Raw genomic sequence first — 23,863 nt, 5'->3', positions numbered from 1 at the left:
ATTTGATCTTTTTTATGCTTAACCTTAATCCCAATTTTTTATTGTGCTTGTTAATTTTTATTACTAATGCTTATAGATCATTTGCATTTTTAGCTATGAAGTGTAGTACCATCAACATAGTACAGGTTATTGATGTTTCTTCCTTCTATTTTAAAATCATGTTCTTCTTCCAGTCTTTCCTCTGTCAATATATCTTCAGTATATACAATAGGTTGAATAAATTAGGAGAGAGTATCTATATAGCCTTGTCTCACTCCTTCACTGATCTAAATCCAATCTTTTCATCATGGTCTGATCAGTGTGTGGCTTTCTGTCCTGTATATAAATTTCTCATGAGGACAAGGAGATCTTTTAGGACATGCCTTTTCCTAAGGACTTTCTGCTGCTTGACATGATTGCCACAATCAAAGCCTTTCTATGATCAGTATAACACACATTGTTTTCTTTTGGGTATTTGGCTTTCTCAATTATTCAGCATGCATCTATAATGTTTCCTTGTTCCTCGGCCTTTTCTTAAAACTAACTTGAACATTTGGCATCTTCTCTTCTGTGTAGGGCTCTAATCTCCAGTGGGGGATCCTGAGCATTATTTTGTGGCATGTGAAATTAAGAATGTTGCACAATAGTTTGCACACTTTGTGAAATCTTCTGTATCTTTAGAAATGTCACCATAAACCTGCTTCTTGTCTCTTCTAAGAACTATCTGAAATTATTAACTTCTTCCTGAGATCTTTGTCCTTCTTGACTTTGGCTTCTCTTCTCTGCTTGTTTTCAGTTTTATAATATATCAGTGGTGGGTTTCAAATTTTTTTACTACCGGTTCTGTGGGTGTGGCTTGGTGGGCGTGGCAGGGGAAGGATACTGTAAAATCTCCATTCCCACCCCACTCCAGGGGAAGGATATTGCAAAATCCCCATTTCCTCCCAATCAGCTGGGAGGCAGAGAATAGATGGGGGCGGGGCCAGTCAGAATTTTTACTACTGGTTCTCTGAACTACTCAAAATTTCCGCTACCGGTTCTCCAGAACTGGTCAGAACCCACCTCTGATTCATATCATGTAAATAAATCTTGCTTCTTGGTATTTATTTATTTATTTATTTATTTACTTATTTATTTATTAGTTTGATTTATATGCTGCCCTTCTCCGGAGACTCAGGGCGGCTTACAATGCTTTTAAGCAATAGCCTTCATACTTTTGTGTATACCTGCTTAGTAGGGCTTTTGGCCCACCCTAAGCGGTGTTCTATTTTATACAAAGTCAGCTTATTGCCACCACAAACCGGGTCCTCATTTTACCTACCTCGGAAGGATGGAAGGCTGAGTCAACCTTGAGTCAACTATTATAGTGACTTTTTAGTTTTGTCAATATTTATATCTAGTCTAAGTGACTTGTAGGCTAAGTCATCTGTAGGCTGATCTAGCAAGTTCTTCTTCTTATATTTTAATAAGAAAGTGAAGGGTATTACAGAACTATAGATATAGGTATAGTTAAATCTTTATGGATAAATAATATATTCCTATCTTATGGTAAATAGACAGTTGAATACTCTTTGAATTTATATTGCACATGTAGGGCATTTTGATTAAAGTGATGTGCATAAGAGTATGGGTAGAATTGGTTGAGATGTGCTTATGGTGAGGTGAGCATATCAGTTTCCAGTTTCAACCTTTAATCTAGTAGCTACAACTGATGGGATCTCCCAAGAGCTTTGTGTAGTAAAATTAGAGGGCAGCCTATGAAAAGATGTAAACAGCAAAGCTTTTTAAGCAGTCCATTGAGAACATACAAAGCTATTGGGAAGAAGGGGGAGTTTATGATATTCTCAGAAAGAACAATATACCAGTATATATGATGGGGGAGAGAGTGCATATTTATAGTCATGTCTATAGATGGCTATTAGTGATTTGTAGCAACACATATAATGTAATATATAATTAATATGTGGGGCAATGCCCCCCTGGGCTAGAACTATACTGAAGGTATACAAAAGATCTATATTCCAGGGAGTTAGCAGCTCTTAGGGCCTCTGAACTCATACCATAAGGAAGTGAGTTGTCACTTACTTTGATGAGCTGAACTTTCAACAAATGGTCTTCTCTTTGAATTGGGAGTTCACAACTTGAACAAATAGGATTAGTGAGTTGTTCAAGGTCATACACTCTTGCTTGACAACCTTACAATCCTCACTTTCCCATCATATTAGTTTTGGACATGATGCATGAAGAGGTAGAGTAAATGGCCAGTTGTGGATATCATAACAGATAGACGTTGAAACTATCCAATAGGATAGAAATTGTAACCATCCAGTGAGTTGAATGTTAAATTGCCACCTAACAATGAAACCTATCTTACTGCTGCAGAGATGAAGCTCTCTGGCTTGCTGACATCTGAATGACTGCTGCTGAACTAACACATGATGACATTAATAATTTGTGTATTTAGGTGGGGAGGCAATATATTCACATCTCCAATGAACACAATCACTTTTGTTCACACATCACCGCAATTCTGGAATCTTTGAGTTGTTCAGCTCTAAGAAGCCTGAGTTGGAAGGCTTTTTTGTTGTTATTGTTGTTCATTACTGATCTCTGTATTATATAAAAGAGACAAGAGGGGGATACTGGATTGGGTGTAGCTACTTAACAAATATTTGCAACCTTCCCCTCTTATTTTTTAATCCCTTAGTCATACACGATATAAATCAAACATACAGTATTTTTGTTATTCTGCTGTACTTAGTTCAAGAGAAATGGACTCTGACAGATGAGAATCATTATAGAGTGCACCCATTTGTTTCTTAATTATATTTAACCCTCAAGCAGGCATGCTGGCTTACAGAGTGCATCATTATTGCTTTTCACTTTTTTATTGGTTTTTTTTGGAAGCGGTTCAGTTTTAGTGCCTCCCAGGTTAAGGTGTTCCTAGGCTGCTGTCTATTCAGCCGCTGTCTAAAGCTGGCCCCATTCATGGCTTGTGATAGACACCACAGCACAACCAGGGAAACATGGAAGCTAGAGACAGGTAGTCCATTTATAAGTCTGGTACCTGCTCTTTAATCTTTCGTCCATTTTTGAGATGCATTCTAGCTAAAATAGCAATAGCAATAGCACTTAGACTTATATACCACTTCACAGTGCTTTACAGCCCTCTCTAAGCGGTTTACACAGCATATTGCCCCCAACAATCTGGGTCCTCATTTTACCCACCTCGGAAGGATGGAAGGCTGAGTCAACCTTGAGCCTGGTGAGATTCGAACTGCCAAATTGCAGTCAGCTGGTAGTCAGCAGAAGTAGCCTGCAGTACTGCACTCTAACCACTGTGCCACCATGGCTCAAATATAATGGACTTTGATGGAAAGAAATAAAAAGTATAATTCAATACAACAATTGCAAATACAGAAAACACAAATACTACATGAAAAAAAATTAGAAGGTAGACTAATCTTGCGACAGAACAAATAGAAAATGGACATAAGAAAATGTGATGTAGAAGCTACTTTGAGAGGAATGAAAATTTTGATGTTATAGAATGTGTGAGTTAATGCTGAAGGGAAGTATGAAAAAGGATGCTGAATGGAAAGAAGAAGTGAAAGAGGCAGTGAATGAGAAAAATGCATGTAAGAGAATGCTAAAAAAATAATAATAGAAATATATGCATAGGTAGTCCTTGGTTAACAACCACTCATTCAGCAAACTATTAGAAATTGCAATGGCACGAAGGAGTGGTACCTACAACTGGTTCTCAAAGTTCTCGCCATCATGATGCCTCCACAGTCACATCATTGCAATGTGGGCACTTGGCAACCAGCTTGCACTCATAATTGTTGGAGGTCTTTCCACAGAAGAGGGGCTGTTGCACATAAAAACATCAATTCCTGATCCCAGCCCCCCTTAGTTATGATAGTTTGGGACTACCAGGTTACTCCAAGGACATCCATATAGGATGAATTGCTTCAAGTTGGAGAAGCTACCTTGTCACCATTGCTTGTGTACTCAAAAAGGACACATATCTAAACAAAGCACTGAATAGAAGGAGCGTACCACTTTTATTTTCTAATAAAACTTCTGGTGTCCATTTTTAATGTAAAAAAATCAGGTGCCAAGCATGTCCACAGGCTTCTCTCATGGCACCCAAGAATTCCTGGGTCCACCTAAGTGGCAAGTAAGGGATCAGTAGACATATTTGCAGTGGTGAAATCCAATTTTTTTTACTACTGGTTCTGTGGGCGTGGCTTGGTGGCCGTGGTGTGGCTTGGTGGCCATGGCTTTGTGGGCATGGCAGGGGAAGGATACCGCAAAATCCCCATTCCCTCCCCACTCCTGGGGGAAGGATATTGCAAAATCTCCATTCCCACCCCACTCTGGACTCAGCCAGAGGTGGTATTTGCCGGTTCTCCGAACTGCTCAAAATTTGTGCTACCAGTTCTCCAGAACCTGTAAGAACCTGCTGAATTTTACCCCTGCATATTTTGCATCTTTGAGTGCCATATCATCAGTAAATGATAGCTCCTCAGTGACTCTTGAATGATAGTGTTACAAAGTACCTCTTGGAAAGATGAGTTTTTCATATAAATTGATGTATAAGCTTATCATCCTAATAAATAAATGATATGCCCTGTAGATGGAGACTGGCTTCCTTAGTTGTTTTTCCACGTGGAAGTTTGTTTCAATTACCTTGCTAGAAATGTGTGTGTAAATTCAGTGAGGAACATGAAAGAAGATTTTAATATTCATTATTATTTTTTATTTCTACATCATTCCAAAAGAACGCTGCATGGCATACAATAAAATCAAAGAGACGACAAATACAGGCAAGCTTCTAGACAGGTAGTATACTGAAATGAATAGGATGGAATTTAAGATGGAGAAACATAACATTCTGCATCAGGATAGAAAAATGTAAAGCACAAATATAGGCTGGAGGATATTTGGCTTGACACTAGTTACATATGGAAAGGATCTGGGAGTCCTTGTCAGTCATACTGTAAATTAAATATCAGCCAACCGTCTGATGTGGCTGCCAAAAAGGCAAATGCTACCTTAGGATGCATTAGTGGGAGCACAGAGAGCGGAGACTTCATCAGAGGAATTGATTGCTCTATTTCATTATCCCCTGCTCAGACCCATTTGGAGTACAGTTTTAGTCACCATAGTTCAAAAATTAGAGCACATTCAGAGGAAGAATATGAAGGAGTGTGGAAACAAAGCCTTAAGAAGGATGGTTAAATGATCTGGGCATGTTTAACCCACATAAGTGGTAAATAAGGTATCATAGCAGAAGAGTTGTTGCACACAAATGAGAGAGTGGACTTATTTTCCACAATTTCAGAGCACAGGACCAATATTAATGGGTAAAAATGACAAGAGGTTCAGGCTAGAGCAGGGTTGTCAAACTCGATTTCATTGAGGGCCACATCAGGGTTGTGTTTGACCTCAGGGGGCCGGGTGGGCAGGGCCAGAGTAGGCGTGGCCAGTTTAATGTCACTCGTGTCATGGGAACCTGTGGTGGTCCAGGTGGGGCTGGCAGGATCCATTGTCTCCAGAGGAGGAAAATGAGACCAGGGAGAGGGCCAAACCCTTGTCCTCCAGAGGAGGCTTGCCGTCCCTCTCAGGCCATGTGGAGGACCCCTGGATGGTGGCGCAGGCCATCCTGACTCTAGGCAGCAGCAGGCAAGTGCCCAGCCAGGCCCTTGAGCTCCCAGGGCACGGGGACCCCACAGCCCAGCCCAGCCCTGCTTCCCCAAGGGGCTGCCCAGCTGCGCTTCCTCCTCGAGGCTGCTGCTGCTGCTGTTGCTGTTCTTGCTCTCCTTGGTCAGGTTACTCATGGTGTGTGCAGGAGGGCAAAATGGATGGGTCTTCCGAGCTCCTTTTTCGCTGGCAGAGGGCTGCAGGAGGCCGACACAACCTAAAACAGAGCCTGGGAAGGCCACGCACAGCCCTCCCAAGCTTCATTGTGCTGGCGGAGGCACCCTGGCCTGTCCGCTGTTTCCAAGGCAGCCCTGTAGGCCAGATCTAAGCAGCCCATGGTTGGATCCGGTCCACGGGCTTTGAGTTTGACACCCCTGGGCTAGAGTAAGCCCCTCAGCCGTTGCAAGATTTGCTACATGGAGAGCTCTCCTGCCATAGAGGTCTTCAGAAAGGTTGGATAATTACCTGCAAGTGCTATCATGGAACTTGCACTGAGCAAGGGATTGGACTTTGTGATCTCTTAAGATATCTTCCAGCTCTAGGATTCTCTGAATCTAAGCATACAGGAGTTAGAGTGGAGAGTGCAACAATACCTCTCCTTTTTACTCAGCTTCCCCATTAAGCACTGATGACAGCTTCTGAGGAAGGACAGGCCCTCCTCCCTGGCCCTGCTTCCTGCCTCTCCTCCTTCAAATCTCTTGGCTTGAATTCAGCTCCCTGCAGTACATAGCAAGATTTGAGTCTAGGTTCTGAATATTTTCTAGACCAGGCTACAGGTTGTCCTCTTATGAAATCCTGGGATTTCAGAAAACCAAATTGTTTAGGATAATCAAAATATTTGGTACTTTAAAAGGAAAGTCTAACTGATCGTTTGAGAGGAGGCAGGCAATCTAATTTGCTTCTTGAGTACAGGCCCCAGAGAAATTAAAGGGCATGTCTGAAGAATTTCCTAGTGGGATTTGTCCATGAACCAGATAGATCTTGGGCCTGTATTCCATGGCACCCTATGTAGACTGTTTGAGGAGTTTAACTGGTCTGAAATCATGCAACTTTTCTTATCGTGGTTCAAAGTTGTCTAGGAAAAAGAGAGTTATACCCTATCCTTGAAGTTACGACTATTACACATGACACCCTGGTCATGTGATTATAATTTGGGCTCTTGGCAAATGCCTTGCATTTATGACAGCTGCAGCATCTTGCAATCATATGATCACAATTTGTGACTTTCCCAGCCTACTTCTGAAAAGCAAAGTCAATTGGGGAAGCTAGATTCACTTAATGAACATGTGATTCACTTAACAACCACATGATTTATTTAACCAACTCCATAAAATGGTCATAAAATCATGTCTGGTCACATGACAATTCACTTAACAACCACATCACTTAATGATCAAAATTCTGGTCCCAGTTGTGGTCATAGGGTGAACACTGTTGTACAGTGTTCCAAGAGACTACTACAATCCTTGATTTACCATCATTTGTTTGGTGACCAAAGTTACAAAGGCACTGAAAAAAGTGACATGACCATTTTTCACACAACCATTGCGGCATCCCCATGGTCACGGGATCAAAATTCAGACACTTGGCAATTGGCATGTATTTTTGATGGTTGCAGGGTCCTGGGATCTTGTGATCACCTTTTGCAGCCTTATGACAAGCGAAGTCAATGCGGAAACCACATTCACTTTAACAACTGTGCTACTAATTTAACAACTGCAGTGATTCACTTAACTACTGCGGCAAAAATGTTGTAAAATGAAGCAAAATTCACTTAACAACTGTCTTGCTCAGCAACGGAAATGTTGGGCTCAATTGTGGTCATAGGTCAAGAAAGTATTTGTCTACCTTCGCAGTTGGGTTTAGCAAGAACTGAATCAGAGACTCTGATGAATCCTATTCTGCATACAATACAAACACGAGAGTCATGTGTCCCACATTGTTCTATTTCTGTCCAGGGAAATCCTTCTCTATGAATATGCCTGACTAGGAACCTGAAGCTTAATTAATGAATCAGTAATGCTTCTCTCTTTGTAAATGGGGAAAATATGAAAACAAGCAAGTCCTGTTGCCTTTATAGTTTCCATCAGATGGTTCTCCATTTATCTCTCATCTGCCCTAATGCTATATAGCACTGCCTGCAAAATTATCAAAAATTGACAAGCTCTCCTCATCACTTCAGCCTAAAATTCAGGGTTGGCCAAACTAGAGCCTTGCATAAAGTTTATGGGTGTGTTAAACGACCATTTGTTCAGTAACCATTCAAAGTTACAACAGCACTGAAGGACGCTTACAACCAGCCCTTAAAGTTGCAGCCATCACAGTGTCCCCACGGTCATGTAAACATGATTCGGGTGTTCATCAGCCACATGCAATTATAATGTCACAGAATCCCATGGTCATGTAATCTCCATTTGCAATCTTCTTTGCTGGCTTTCTACAAGCAAAGTCAATGGGGAAGCTGGCAGGTGGTTGCAAATGATGACCCATGATGTCCTCACTTAACAACCCACGGAGATTCACTTAATGATGATACCGAGAAGTACTGAAATTTCCATTGCTAAATGTTGCAGTCACATGACTTAGCAGTGGAAATACTGGTCACAATTACCATTGATATGTGAATTCTGCCTGTATATCAGTGGTGGAATTCAAATTTTTTTACTACCGTTTCTGTGGCCGTGGCTTGGTGGGCATGGCAGGGGAAGGATACTGTAAAATCTCCATTCCCACCCCACTCCAGGGGAAGGATACTGCAAAATCCCCATTCTCTCCCCACTCCTGGGGGAAGGATATTGCAAAATTTCCATTCCTACCCTACTCTGGGGCCAGCCAAAGGTGATATTTGCCAATTCGCCAAACTACTCAAAATTTCCGCTACCGGTTCTCCAGAACCTGTCAGAACCTGCTGAATAGCACCCTGCTGTATATATAAATGTATACCTACAGGATTTGTAGAATAACAAAAGCTTTGGTAACTGCAATTCTTTGGTGCAAAATAGGGCCAGTTTTCATGATAGAAGAATCAGGGAGATATGAACTTTTCAGTCTGCAAAACTCAAATCCCCAACCAAATTGTTGCTTGCCTTCCTTTCAAGTAAAAGATTCCAGTGTTTTTGTGGGAAAGAACTGCTCAGTGCAGAGTCACACAGGAAGGAGGGCTTGCAAGTAGTGAGTGCAGCTGCCATGTGTTGGCCAGCAGCTGTGTGGAAGGAAATAGTCCTGGCTATAACCCAGCACCATCTGGGAAGTGTCAGCACCACAGCCTGGGAACAAAGGGGAGCGGAGAGCTCACTTAGGACACCTTAAATATTGGGCTATCACAGGCAGTTTGAGCATTCCCACAGGGTAAGTGGGAGAATGTTTCATCTTAGCTCTTTTTCAAAGCACTAAAATTAGGTGAGCAGAACAGGATTAATTGAAATTGATATTTAAAAAGTAGGCCGTGAAATTCTTACTTTCTCACTCTTGGAGACAGGAAAGCCACAAATTCTTAATGGATGCCAGTTGAAAGTACCTTCAGAAAAATACCCTCCATTCTATCCCAATTGACAGGAAACTCCAGTATTTCAGAGAGATGCAAATTCACAATCTCCTTAAATAGCTTGTGATTTTATTAATGCTGCTTATTTATATGGGAAACATAAGCTTGGTTTACCTTTTCTAAATTTCTTTTTATAAGCTTTCTTGTCAGGAGTCATTATATCAAGGGTTAAGTACTGCCTTTTTTTTTTTTTGTTCTGTTATTTCCTTTCCATCATAAGGCAAAGTTCAAGGCATTTTTGAATTTCCCATCTCAACAGATTTTTACATATGATCACTTCCGTTTCTTATATAGAGAGGAAGATGAGTAATTTTGAATTTGTATTTTAACTGGGATTTGAAAAGCCTTGATCCTAGACCCAAACAGTTTAACTATAGTTATCCATGGCTGGCTATTTCAGGGTTATTTATCCAATGTCAACAGTTTTGAAAGAAATTGAATGTATCCATAGCTTAAAAATGGGGAAAATTCAACCAGGTTTAATCATCAGGATGGCATTAAAAAGGCGGAAGAATGTTCTAAAAAGTGAATTTTCATACCAACCCCATTATGTATATTTTTAAGCAGCTGGCTTCCATTTCACTAAGGCTGGTCAATATATACTGCTCAAAAAAATAAAGGGAACACAAGCAGAAGACATCCAAGATCTGAATGAATGAAATAGCCTTATTAAATACTTTGTTCTTTACATACAGTAGTTTATACACTTCTCAAGCAACTAAAGGGAACACAAAACTACTGTATGTAACGAACAAAGTATTTAATAAGGCTATTTCATTCATTCAGATCTCGGATGTCTTCTGCTTGTGTTCCCTTTATTTGTTTGAGCAGTGTATTACATCACAGCCACAAGAACCAGATCCATCTGCCTTCCAATGTGTGATGTCATCCAAAATCTCTTGCCTCTAAAACAGGGGTGTCAAACTCGTGTCGTCACAGCGGCTTCACATGACGTATCAAGACTTTTTTCCCCTTTGCTAAACCGGGCGTCGGCGTGGCCAGCATGTGACTCATCTGGCCCGCGGGCTGCGAGTTTGACAGCCCTGCTGTAAGACAGCTATGTCACTTTTGCTCATGGTTAGGCCATTTCCAGTCCTCTTATCCCAGACATTAAGATTCCTATGCAGTGTTAGTCACATTGAGAAAGGGGAAATACGTAGCATTTAACTTCCATCATTTTACTTTTTAATAACTGCCTCAACATCAGGCAGGATTGGGACCATATTGCAACAAAATGGAGGGGAAATCCTCTCCCTTCATGCTATTTTTCTCCTTCAAAACTCCCTTTGGAGAGGGATCATAACAGCTGTGGAAAACTTCACCTGAGGCCCAGAGATGGATGGTGTCAAAAGCAACCTATCAGTTGGCTTTTTAATTGCTTTCTCTTTCTCTTTTGAATTGTTTTTCTGTTGTGGATTTGGACCTGCAGTTTGCCAATTTTGTATAGCCAAGTTGAACCAGGAGCTTTTTCGTCTATATTTTTTTGGCTCAGGTGCTTGAAACGTCTGCTACCAAATGCCAAGTTAGCTGCTTCAACTGATTACTGAATTAATGCAGCTTCTGGATTTGCACAAACATCGAACCACATGGTTAAAGCCTGATTTGGAAAAAAAATGCCCAACCTCTTTATGAATTCATTCAATGTTCTGATTTTATAAATACACTGAACCGCAAACTAACAATGCTGCTTATGCACGTTCTGCTAAACTACAATTAAAAAAAAAAAGTCAGCTTAGTGTGCAAATGCAGCTGTTAGATTATTAAACGATTTGGTTAAGCAAATCATGAGAACCCAGCCTTTGTTAATTGGCTATTTGCATGCCACCAGAAAAATATGGGTTTCTGAATTATTTAACTACAGTAATTGATTTGTTCCAAATTCTGTACACAGCTTCATTTCTCCAGTTACTACCTCAAGATTTGGCAGGAAGGATTGAAGCAGGACATACCAATGTGCTATTACTGGGCTAACCAGGAAGTTGAAGGAGAATAGAATATAAGCTAAGCCTTTGTGATCCAAGAAATAAACTGCCAATATTTGTGGTAACAGTTTGACCTTTATAGTGTGTCTATTAAATATTGGCTATAGCATTGATTACATATTTAATCCTTTCAAATGAATTAAATCACTTGAGAGGGGGAATAAACATTCTCAAATAGAACAATTGTTCAGACTTATTAGGGCTGCTCAACTGTACACATAAGCACTGTACTGGTTAAAGCATGGAATCCTTTGCCATAATCTAAAGATAATTTCCCCTTCTTGACTTCAGGCAATGGAAAGCAAATTGCTGATTGGCGGAAGGAACATCATGGACCACACAAATGAGCAGCAAAAGATGCTTGAGCTGAAGAGACAGGAAATTGCAGAGCAGGTAAGGACCAGCTGGGATTTGGATGAGCCGCAGACCCCTCAACTTTCTTTCCGGGTGTCCCACTCTTTCTCAAACCAATATGAATGGATATGACCCTTGGCCTCTTTCAAAATACAAGCAATCTTCCAAGCAGATCATGGAGGCTGGACTGGAATGCTTGTCTATGGAGCCAGGGGTTGCTGTATCTGATAATATTCTGGTGGGAGGTAGCAGGACTGTATTCTGACATTGAGGGATGTTTGGCCTGATTCTATAACACAGAAGCGGCATGAGCGGGAAATGCAACAGGAAGTGCTTTTGCGGGATGAGGAAACCATGGAGCTCCGGGAGACATTCACTTCTTTACAGCAGGAAGTAGAAATCAAAACCAAGAAGCTCAAAAAGGTAAGAATCCTGCAGAAATCTAGGACACAGGAAGATTCAATAGGGTCAGGGAAATCCTACAGAATGTCCATTAGAATAGATTGATAGCTCTCTTTAGAGACAGGCTAATATATGTTTTAAGATTATTCTTTCCCAGGAGCCAAATCAGGAACAAGGTGTCTCCTGCAATAGATTACAGCAGGATCATGTTCAGTTGGCAGAAGTTAGTCAGGAACCTTGAGAAGAACAAGGGTTCAGCAGCTTCATGTTGCAATTAAGGCTGAAGAGAAATCTTTCCTTTTTATCATTTACCAGCTAAATATTGTCTTTATGACACCTAAGATGTACAGTATATAGAAAAAAGTATGCAGACTGACTCTTAGAGGGGCTATTATGGGTCAGTGTACTCTATATTCAGAGACCACTGCACCAGTGGTGGGCTCCTCTCGGTTCGGTCCAGTTCGGCTGAGCCGGTAGCGCTGACGATATGATGTCACCGAACCGGTTCTCCCCCCCCGCCCTCCCACCTGCCCACCCACCCACATTATTCTTACCTTTTATTTGGTCCCACCCCCAATCTATTGCTGCCTCCTGAGTCCCAGCTGATGACTAGAGGGAAAAAAACTGTTTAAACTCTTGCCGCAGGGCTTCAAAGGGCCGTCCTACAGCTGATCAGTGTTAAAAGCAAACAAATGAGTCAGGTCGTAAGTGCGACGACTGGTCATAAGTGCGAGGACCTTCCAGAAATGACTCTGACCAGCTAGCCACGCCCGCCTAGTCACATGACCTCCAAGCCACACCCACAAAATAAGCCACGCCCACAGAACCGGTAGTAAAAAAATTTAGAACCCACCCCTGCACTGCACTCTCTCCTTGGGAAGACTGTTATTGGTATCATGGGATGGGGTGATTGAGTAGGCATCACATAGTAGCATTGTCACTGAGATGAATGCTCTGCATTTTTCCACAAGAACAAATAGCAACTGTTCACATGGATGGGAGAAAATAAAACATACACTCCTTGTTAGTAAATTAGATGAGTTTTAGATGTCTCCTCTCCCATGCCAAAACACAGATTATCCTACAGTGTATAATGGAAGCTGTTAGAACTGACAGTTTCTGCATGTGTAGTCATAGCAGGTTTTTTTCTTGCTGTAATCCCAGTAGGACAAAATTTCAATGACTACTTCCATAAATAGATACATAGATAATAGGTAAGTGCAAAACTTAATATTTCATTTACACTCTGTATGCAACCTTTGCTGTGTTTTCCCACACAATGGGTTTATTACTCCTTTTTTTCAGATGAGGAATGGTATTTCTTACTAATAATCATTAAAATATTGAAAATGGAACTACATTTCTTGTACCCATTGGGTTCTTTCAAAGAAGAAACAGCTACATTTTGGCCATTGCGTAGGTCTGAGCGGTGGTACTAATTTCACTGAGAATTCTCTTTTATCCCCCAGGTTCTCCACTGGACTTGGTCCAATTTTAGCTGTCTCCAACAGAACAAGTGCTAAGATTTAATTAATAAATTAGTCAAACACGAGGGAGGCTTCCGATATATGATCTTAAGAAAAAAGAATATTTTTTATCCTAGGTCAGACCATTTGTTTAAAGTAATCTCTATTATATGGGTGTGACTTTCAAGATATTGTTGAATTGTAGTATCCAGCCATCCCAGAGAGTATGGTCTGTGGTAACTACCTTGGCCTCCTGGGTTCCTACAATATGTTTAACCCCAAATCCAACATAACAAAACACAGTTGTTGTGTTTTCATAACATGTTTTAATGTGGTAGCATGATTCACACAACATGCAAAATAAATGACTGGGTTTCTGCAACATGTTAAACTATAAAATATCCAAACCGATTTCATTGAGGGCCACATCAGGGTTGTGTTTGACCTCGGGGGCTGGGGATGTGGCCAGGGTGGGTGTGACTAGCTTGATATCACTCATGTTGGGGGCACCTGTGGGGGCCCAAGTGCTCTGCCAATAAAAACGGAGCTTGGGAGGGACACATGTAGCCCTCCCAAGCTCCCTTTTTGCTGGCAGAGGCACTGTGGGCTGGACCGTTGCTGTTTCCAGGGCAGCCCTGTGGGCCAGATTTAAGCACTCCGTGAACCGAATCCAGCCCGCGGTCCTTGAGTTTGACACCCCTGGTCTAATCTATCATTTGTGTGCTTGTAGCAGCTCTCCAACCTCTAATACTGCGAATATGAAACTGTGCTAAACAAGATGCTCTGGCTAAATATATCTGATCCTTTAACATGAATAATTAATATTTATATAAATAAAGCAAGCTCTTTTAAGAAGAACCCCTCTCTAAAAGCTCTTTGTTATTAAACCAGTAAGAAGATAATATGAGCCTATTTGAAGGCACCTTGGACATTCTCACCACATAGAAGCAAGCTAGAGCTTGGGCTCTTTTCCAGTCAGAGCCTATTCTCAGTAAGACATTTTGAGACAAACAACATGTGATGCGCTAAGTCAATTGAACGGTGTGTCTCTACAAATGTTGATAGCAGGCACTGAGTCAGTGTATAATCAAAAAGCGAAATGACTATGCTGGAAGAAAGTCTGACTATCAGCTGGTGTCAATTGATTATTGGGCTTCCTTTGGACACAAGCTGAGTGCTTTTCTAGAATAGCAATTGGTTTTGTTACCAATTAGTGCTGTTTGGTGGGAGAGAGGAAAACAAAGCCAGAGGACCCCACCAACTCCTGCTTTTAATATGTCCTGCACCACTTAAGGAGAGGAACATTTGCCAGCATTGTGCCTGTTGCAGAATAGGTATCCCCAGGGGGAGGCTGGAAAATGTTACACTAATATTGTTTTCTGTCAGCTCAAGAGCAAGTACAAAGCTTTTAGCTTGGCTGTGAGAGAGAACCCAATGTCTGTGTGAACGTAGAAAATCTGTGTGCAGATAAGGTTATCATATTATTGGAGCTAAACAATATTATTTGTAGTTTGACTCATGAATTGCCCATTTAAGGGGTAGACAATTTTTCGGCCATGGAAAGCACATAATTTTATTGATTGATTGATTGATTGATTGATTTGATTTGATTTGATTTCTACAAGCACATAATCTCTCTCTCTCTCTCTCTCTCTCTTTTTCTCTCTCTCTTTCTCTCTCTTTCTTTCTCTTTCTCTTTCTCTCTCTCTCTCTCTCTCTTTCATTTGTTCATTTATTTGATTTCTATAGCTGCCCATTCTAACAAGTGACTCTGGGTGGTGTTTGCATATAGTTATTTCTAACAAATTATTTACATCTTCCATATTTTTTTCTGGAATGATTGAGGCCAAAATGTTTGAAATCTTATTAAAGCATTGCCCAAAATATCTCACCTATTTATCTTATTTAGAACCCCCAAATCATTTCACTCTTTAAAACCTCTATCCCTCAAAGCAAAAAAAAAAAAAAAGGAGAGAAGACTTTAAAATTTGGCTGCACTTACATTTTAGTGATATTAAGACTTGGCTGCCTGGCAGACCTCAAAGCAGAGCATATTTTTCAGGCTAAGAAATATGGTCCATGAGCTGTAGTTCATGCCAGCTGGAAAGGTGAGATGTGATATCAAAGCTATTCTGATAAATAAACAGCATTTTTTTTTTGGATCCGGCAGCTTTATGCCAAGCTTCAAGCTGTAAAGGCAGAGATCCAGGACCAACATGATGAATACATCCGAGTGCGGCAAGACCTGGAGGAGGCACAGAATGAGCAGACACGAGAACTGAAACTCAAGTAGGTACCTTGTAGGTACTCAAGTAGGTACCTCGGTAGGATGTGTTGAGGTAGAGGCCGAGGCAGCCCAGTCTATGAGAATCCCAAGGAATGATTGACCATCTTGCACATCTGGCTCATTGCCAGGGCTGGTAGGTAGAAAGGGACTTATGAAAGGAGAGACAAACCAGATGTGCCAAAGTGACAAGTTGCTCAAGTGGAGAAATAAGGCCAGAATCACCAACAGCTTTTTAAAAAAGAAGTGAAATCCTATTGCAGGGATTCCCAAACTTGGCAACTTTAAGACTTGTGGACTTCAACTCCCAGAATTCTCTAGCCAGCATAGCTGCCAAGTTTGAAGACCTCTGACCTGTTAGTTTTCCTGTGTCACCTGATCCCTACAAAGTGAATGCCCTAGGACAGAGATAGGGAACTATGGACCCTTTATGACTTGTGGACTTCAACTGGAGTCCACAAGTCATAAAAGGGCCATAGTCCCCCACCCCTGTCCTTGGAACATCTTTTAGATACTTCTGATGGCAATGTCCCCAAAGTGGCAAATAATCCTGTTCTTTCTCTCTTTTTTTTGAGTTGATTAACAAAATAAAATTAGCAGTAAACAAATCAATTTCAGTGCTGAGAACAAATACTTAAATTAGGGATAAAAGAATTAACCTCATATGATGCTGCTTATTTTTTTCTATATATATATCCTAATTGATTTTGGTATACCACAACCACAGGGATTTTTTAAAACAGCAACACCCATCTCTGTTAGATGACATCTCTCTAAAAAGGAATGGGGGGGGGGACTTGAAGGAATTCCTGTAGGGACATGTTCTCACTACAAGACCCACTCTACAATTAACATTCTTAACTGTGGGATGGTTTCTGAAGGAAAAGGTAATTTCTTTAGTCTTTTTATTTTATTGCTCCTCTCTGCCAGCTTGCCTTTCCCATTTCGAGAAACCAATTAAGGCTTGGGTTTTCATTATTCTTTTTTCTCTTTGGCACACTACCTGTTACTGCCTGTGTTTTTATGATATTCTATATCAAAGGAAAGGTTAATGCGAAAGTGTACAACGCGAACCACCCAGTCCCACTCGATTGTTATTTTATCTAGCACTCAAGGCTTAGTGACATTTTCGATTTGCTAAAACCAGCTGTTAAAGTCTTCTGTTGGCAGCTTGAATGGCACCATAAGCCCCCAACTCTAGTTTAACAAGTTACTTCAAATGATGAGTAAAGTTATAGGGCAAGTTTCTCTTTAACTCTTTTCTGACCTAGTGTGACAACCCAACCACTATGTGAAGATGTCTCAAAAGAAACATTTGCCACAAGAGTATCTTGAGAGTAACTTTTTTTTCCTGGCAGCATAGCCCCAATCCCTATAATCTATCTACGGAAACCCCTGCTTTCATTCACTATCTCTATTATTCATTCCCATCATTTCTCACTGCCTCTTACTGTGTCACTCTACAAATTGGCATGGTACCAAACAAGGTTGCTGATGCTGTGCAGAATATAAAAATAACCGCAGCCCTGAGGAGAGGGAGATCATAATAGTTCAGCTTCATTGACTCCAATGCCTCTCATTTTGGTGAGGTGATGATTCTCAGTATATCCACCTAATGCCTTCCCTTCCTCCTAGTTAACATAAGACATACCATCCTCTGCAAAGTTCTCTTCTACAGTGGATTTTTCCCCAGGATTGTCTCTTTCCAATCCTTCATGGCATCTCTATTCATGGTAGCATTTCCTTAGGTGGAGATGAGATGATGCAGCTTTAGAACATACTTCTGAGACTATCAAAGAGCAGGTTGCCATTGAGAAATAATCAAGGGGTCAAACCATTTCAGCTGGGCTGGACAAATTGTTCCCAAATTCCCAAATTCAAATTCCCAAGTTCACAATAGTATAAATGTGAAAAAAGCTACAGTACCATTCTTCTACTTTGATTTTGCCTTCCCAATATTTGATTGATATAACTGCCAGTTAAAACATTAAAGAGAAGTGTTTTGTTATTGTTTCTTTGATTCTTTCCATTTCTATTTGGTGCAGGTACCTAATCATTGAAAATTTCATCCCCCCTGAAGAGAAGAACAAGATCATGAACCGCCTCTACTTTGACTGTGAGGAAGACCAGTGGAAATTCCAGCCCTTGGTGCTGACTCCAGGGAGGTGAGTCTGCAATCTCTGACCTTTGATGCCCAGTGTCCCTGGGAAAGCCGGGCTGGAGGAGCTTCATGTAGATAGTGATGAAGAAAAAACAACTGGGGGCCAGGCATGGGTCCTTCCATTCCATCCACCCCTTTTAAATTGGTGGTAAATCAGCCATACATTCTGAAGTCCCAGAGCCATATCGGGTGTCAAGGCCCAGGAAAACGAGGAGATCCAGACAGTTCAAATGAGTATAAAGATTTATTGTAAGCTTGAGCTCGCTACAAGAAGCTGAACTACTAGCCGTCAAGGGAAAGTAGCAAGAGATAAGAGTAGAAGGAATTCAAGGTGGGCTGGTCCTAGATCTCTTGTGGGCATGAGGGAACTCATGACTGATGACACGTTTGACCCTTCCCTCGGGCTCAGCTGGGTCATCTCCTACATGAGGCTCACCAAACTCCTCAAAAAAACTTGCTGTCAAACTGTAATGGAAGGAAGATGATTAAAAACTTGTGGATTAATCATGCTCAGTATTTAATGTGTTTAATATTAATTCAGTAATTAAGTTCAGTCTCGGTCCTTGTGCTACCCAATTTTTAGAGGTCATGTATTTAGACTTATAAGCACTTAGACTTATATACCGCTTCTCAGTGCTTTCCAGCCCTCTCTAAGCGATTTACAGAGTCAGCATATTGCCCCCAACAATTTGGGTCCTCATTTTACTGACCTCAGAAGGATGGAAGGCTGAGTCAACCTTGAACCTGTTGAGATTTGAACTGCCAAATTGCAGGTAGCCAGCAAGCAGCAGAAGTAGCCTGCAGTACTGCACTCTAACCACTGCACCACCGTGGCTCTATATGCAAGATACAAGGCTGGACCCTGAGGAAGCTTTGCAGTTGTGATATGTATATGTGTGTACTCTTATGTTTGGGGTACTGGTTATGTTCTGTTTTTGTTTGGTTTTATTGTTTTTATTATTTTATTTTATTTTATTCTTTTATTCTTTTTAATTGTAATTATTTTACTGTTGCTGTGAGCTGCCCAGGGTTATATTACATAAGATGGGCAACTATATTAAATCTTTCCAATAAATAAACAAACCGTGGTATGCCGTTACATGACCCTAAACACTGCCCTCATCACTCCCTTGTCCTCCCCACTGGCATTATATTGTGAAATTGTTGCAAAGATGAGACTTGTGAGGCAGACTCAATAGCAAAAAAATGGAAAATGAGCTCTATTAGTTAAATGCCAGATTGTAGAGAGGAAAAAGTAGAAAGGAATCCTATTTAGGCATATAGTGATTTAGGAACCATCTATGTGTTGCTACATGCCCTATATTCATCATGGCTACTCTGGAGAAACTCCTTGTATGTTTTTTATTTCTTTTACACCAACAGTAGTAGCAGCAGCAGCAACAGCAACTCCACCACTGGGACTCAGATGAAAAAGCGCCCAACTTCTGCAGTGGGATACAAAAGGCCAATCAGCCAATATGCTCGCCTAGCCATGTCAATGGGGTCCCATCCTCGGTATCGGGTGAGAAAAGGTTTCTTAATGGAGTAGGTGGGGGGGTTGGTATTGGTGAGGAGAATAAATCACTCGTAATGTGCTCTACATGGGGCTACCCTTGAAGAGCATCCAGAAGCTACAGCTGGCGTAGAGTGCGGCAGCATGGGCAGTTTGGGGGACCCCTAGAATGGCCCCTGTAATACCACTGGTCCACAAGCTGCATTGATTACCAGTCTGCTTCTGGGTGCAATTCAAGGTGTTGGTGATCACCTTTAAAACCTTTGTAGCATGGGGTCTAGGCTACTTGAGGGACCATCTCACCCCACTGGGATTGTCCCATCCCACCCGTGCCGCCAGAGGAGGCATGCTGCAGGTCCCATCAGCCCAATTATTCCGGCTCCAGGGCCCAGGAGGAGGCCCTTCTTTGCTGTTGCTCCTGATGTCTGGAACATCTTGCTCCCCGGTGTGAGGTTGACCTCTAACCTCCTATCCTTTTGTAAGGGCCTAAAGATGTAGTTCTTCCAGTTTGCTTGGAGCCCCAGTGGTGGTGGTTGATCAAGTAACAACAGATCCCACTTTCCCCCAACTCCGCCTGGCCTTCGCCATGTGTCCTTAGGTTTTTATGTTGATTTTAATAATTTATGCTTCAATTGTACACGTATTGACATATTTTTATGACTGTAAACCACCCAGAGTTATCCTATGGCAAGATGAGTGGCCCATAAGTTTTATAAATATATAAATACAATAAATAAGGCCAAACTGTTTGGCTACAAGGCAAGCTATATTCCAGTAAAGACTGTTTGTATAGCATTCTTGACACTAAACAAGCCCATTTTCTAACAATACACAGAACCATAAACTGGTAAAAAAGACTAGGGTTGTATAACATGCTAAGCCTTAAGCAACCTAATGAAGACAAATGCAAACAAACTTAGCATATTATATAAATGTGTGTCTTAATCTAACTCATTTAACTAATATTTGTATCCCAGTCTTGGCCAAAAAAAAGCCCATTGTAACAAGCTTTTAACAAGATATTGAAATCCGTATTACAGAAATAAATTAATTAAAAGGCAAGATTGAAAAACTAATCAAATAGCAGTCAGGTCACAACAAGAAAAAAGATGACTAATTGTGTTTAGAATATGAAAGATAAGACTAAATAGCTGGCCGGTTAGAACTTCTGTTTTCACAGTGGCTGGCCAAATACTTGGGGAAAGGCCATAAGTAGGATATGAGAATAAATTGGATTCCGTCTACTCATGTTACTCAGCAATTAATATTGAGAAACATGCTGTCTCCATTAATAGGGTTAATATATAGAAGTCATGACTAGCAGCCATTTGTAGTTGCTACTAATTTACCTAATCCTCTTCAAAAAAGCTTTCAAGTTAGAAGCTATTTCTATATTTGGGATAATAAATTCCATCTATGTGCTTATAAATATGTCCTTTTATCAGTCTTAAATATCCTAATCTTTTATTGGATGATCCTGGTTTATAGTATTATGAGGTATTAAGTCTGATGAGAAAACCTTTTTTCTATCCATTTTTTTCACACAAGGCATAATTTTCTACATCCTTCACTTTCTTCTTTGGAGATTTGTTCCAGTCTCATGCACATTTTGGTTAATCTTTCCTACATTAGTGAAATCGCAACCTACATAAAAAGAGAATTAAAAAAGTATTTCTCATAAACCACCACTTTTGTGCAGGTTCTGAAGATTACAATATTAAAGAAGAGTTAGAATGAATATCCTCTAGGGGGAAAAAAATCAGAGGATTGGTTTTACTGAAACCTTGACAGCTGAGGGGTTCTAAGCAAAATGCAAAAAATACGGGCAGCTTCATATGAAAAACTATCAGTTTGTAAGGCCTAGAACTCAGACCATGAAAAAAACCATTCAGGATTTGCTTATAGAATTATCCTAATTTAGCTTTGCATAGGGACTGTGTATTTATTTCAACTACTAGAATAGAATAGAATAGAATAGAATAGAATAGAATAGAATAGAATAGAATAGAATAGAATAGAATAGAATAGAATAGAACAGAATTTTTTATTGGCCAAGTGTGATTGGACACACAAGGAATTTGTCTCGGTGCATATGCTCTTAGTGTACATAAAAGAAAAGATACATTCGTCAAGAATTATAAGGTACAACACTTAATGATAGTCATAGGGTACAAATAAGCAACCAGGAAGCAATATCAATATAAATTGTAAGGATACAATATATGTGTAGTAGCTGTAAGAGTAACCTTAAGGAACAGGAGGAAGAGCCGCCACCAAAACAATAGTCAGATAAAAGATATTTGAATCTGTGGCAGAAATACAACTTGAGAAAGCATCTCAGATTTGAGCCTCCCTAGTTTTCTTGAAGATAAAGAGAGACAGTGGAGGCACATTCATACTTGTAAAATTCTGTAACTGTAATCTTATAATAATAGTATTAGCATTCATATCTTTGGTTTCCAAGTCTGATCTACTTGAAAGGCTAACAATATGTTGAACCAGAACTCAGTTTCAGCTCTGTAATAAACTGATCTCTTGATATTATCAACATCTTTCTGCCTTCCTTTCTTCTCCAACTTCACCACCAAAGGCTGAGAACATCATGTTTCTGGAACTAGATGTCTCTCCCCCAGCTGTATTTGAGTTTGAGATCACACAAGACCAAAGTGAACAGGACCCACGAGCATTGCATTTGGAGAGGCTGATGCGCCTAGATAGCCTCCTGGAGCGACCTGCAGCATCCCGAGTACGGAAGTCACGATCTTGGTGAGTTAGTGAATGGAAAGCAGATGTAGGGGGCTCTTGCCAGTATCCTTGGCTCCAGTGCTTGGCTTAGTTATTAACTGAATTTTATGTTTTGTGGCATTACAAAGACAAATAAGCAAGAATGAGCCATGGAGAGTATGACTAAGATTGAGGAATGTTGGTCAAATAAAAGCCTAGTAATCACCAACACAATGTTCAGAATTAGTGTGTGACTTTTCTCTGAGTCATATTACATCTTTGTCTATAACATTTATGTCAGGGGTGTCAAACTAAAGATCCAGAGGCCAGAACCGGTCTGCCGGGTTCTTAGATCTGGCCTGCAGGGCTGCCCTGGAAACAGCGAAGGACTGGCTCACAGTGCCTTTGCCGGCGAAAGGAGCTCGGGAGGGCTGTGTACAGCCTTCCTGAGCTCTGTTTTCCTTGGCAAAGCGCTGCATCTGAAAATGTTGGCAGGCCATCACAGCTGAAAATGGAGCTCGGGAGCCCATTTTTGCTGGCAGAGCACTCGGGCCATCACAGCCGCCCCCAACATGAGTGTCATTGAGCTGTCCATGCCCACCCTGCCCATGCCCACCCCAGCCCCCCAAGGTCAAACACAACCCTGATGTAGCCCTCAATGAAATTGAGTTTGATACCCCTGATCTATGTTTATGTCTATAACAACCATAAAAATAGGTTGGTAGCAGGGGTGAAATCCAATTTTTTTCCCTACCGGTTCTGTGGGTGTGGCTTGGTGGGCGTGGCAGGGTAAGGATATTGCAAAATCTCCATTCCCACCCCACTCCAGAGGAAGGATACTGCAAAATCTCCATTCCCTCCCCTCCTGGGGGAAGGATATTGCAAAATCTCCATTCCCAACCCACTCTGGGGCCAGCCAGAGGTGGTATTTGCCGGTTCTCTGAACTGCTCAAAATTTCCGCTACCGGTTCTCTGAACTGCTCAAAATTTCCGCTACCGGTTCTCCAGAACCTGTCAGAACCTGCTGGATTTCACCCCTGGTTGGTAGTCTATCAGAACCAGTGTAGAGTAGCCCTGGAGTACTGAATAAGGACTGGGAAGAAATCAGTTTGAAATCTCCACCCAGCCATGAAACTTCCCAGAAAATTCGAGCTAGTCATTTTTTTAGCCTAATCTATTTCACTGAGTTATTAGGATGTAAAGGAAGGATATATCAACTGCTGTTCTTTTTCTCAGATGAAAATTTTTGGTTTCTTAGGCAGGAGAAAAAATGCTTTTAATGAAGAGGGGTGGAAAAAAAGAAAAATGTGGATTCTTGTTCCTATTTTTTTTTCTTTCTTATCCCACTTTAGGTGCCAGACTCCTCGCACCTTGCCGTCTTCAGCAACACAAGTCTCCCTGTCCTCCAGCTCACAGAACCCTTCCACAGCACTGGCTCACAAATAATATTCCTCGAGCCCTTCCCCTTCCTTCAGATATGAGGACTGCGCTCTTTCTGCCACTGATTGCCTCTGAGAACACATAGTCCAGGGAGAGGTGTCCCCTGCACTAGCTCATCTTTGTCTTTAGCTACTTTGTGTGTGTGTGTCTGTATGAGATGATGGCTCCTTGGGGCCCACATCCCCAGCGTTCTCTGGATCTGTCACCCAATCACTCTATTTATTTAACATATTTATTTATGGTGTGTCTTTGTGATGATGCAGGTTTCAAGCTGAGCAGCAACTCCAGTTGGTGGAAGGTGCAGT

General features: G+C 41.1%; 1 protein-coding gene across 1 annotated transcript in view; it reads left to right on the top strand.

Moving 5' to 3' along the window:
- The window catches only part of KIF3C (kinesin family member 3C), a 38,944-nt gene extending 15,380 nt beyond the window's left edge, over positions 1–23,564 (top strand). The window contains exons 2-8 of the mRNA XM_070946881.1: positions 11,506–11,607; positions 11,869–11,991; positions 15,607–15,725; positions 17,766–17,885; positions 19,268–19,403; positions 21,985–22,160; positions 23,471–23,564. Of these exons, the coding sequence (XP_070802982.1) occupies positions 11,506–11,607; positions 11,869–11,991; positions 15,607–15,725; positions 17,766–17,885; positions 19,268–19,403; positions 21,985–22,160; positions 23,471–23,564 (870 nt within the window). The remainder of the gene's footprint in view (positions 1–11,505; positions 11,608–11,868; positions 11,992–15,606; positions 15,726–17,765; positions 17,886–19,267; positions 19,404–21,984; positions 22,161–23,470) is intronic.
- The last annotated feature ends 299 nt before the right edge of the window (positions 23,565–23,863 follow it).

This window comes from Pituophis catenifer, unplaced genomic scaffold (assembly GCF_029215685.1).
Source record: "Pituophis catenifer annectens isolate HBS135680 unplaced genomic scaffold, rPitCat1.0.hap2 SCAF_1, whole genome shotgun sequence".
In the NCBI taxonomy this organism is placed as follows: Eukaryota; Metazoa; Chordata; class Lepidosauria; order Squamata; family Colubridae; genus Pituophis; species Pituophis catenifer.
This window is presented reverse-complemented; position numbering and strand designations above follow the sequence as displayed.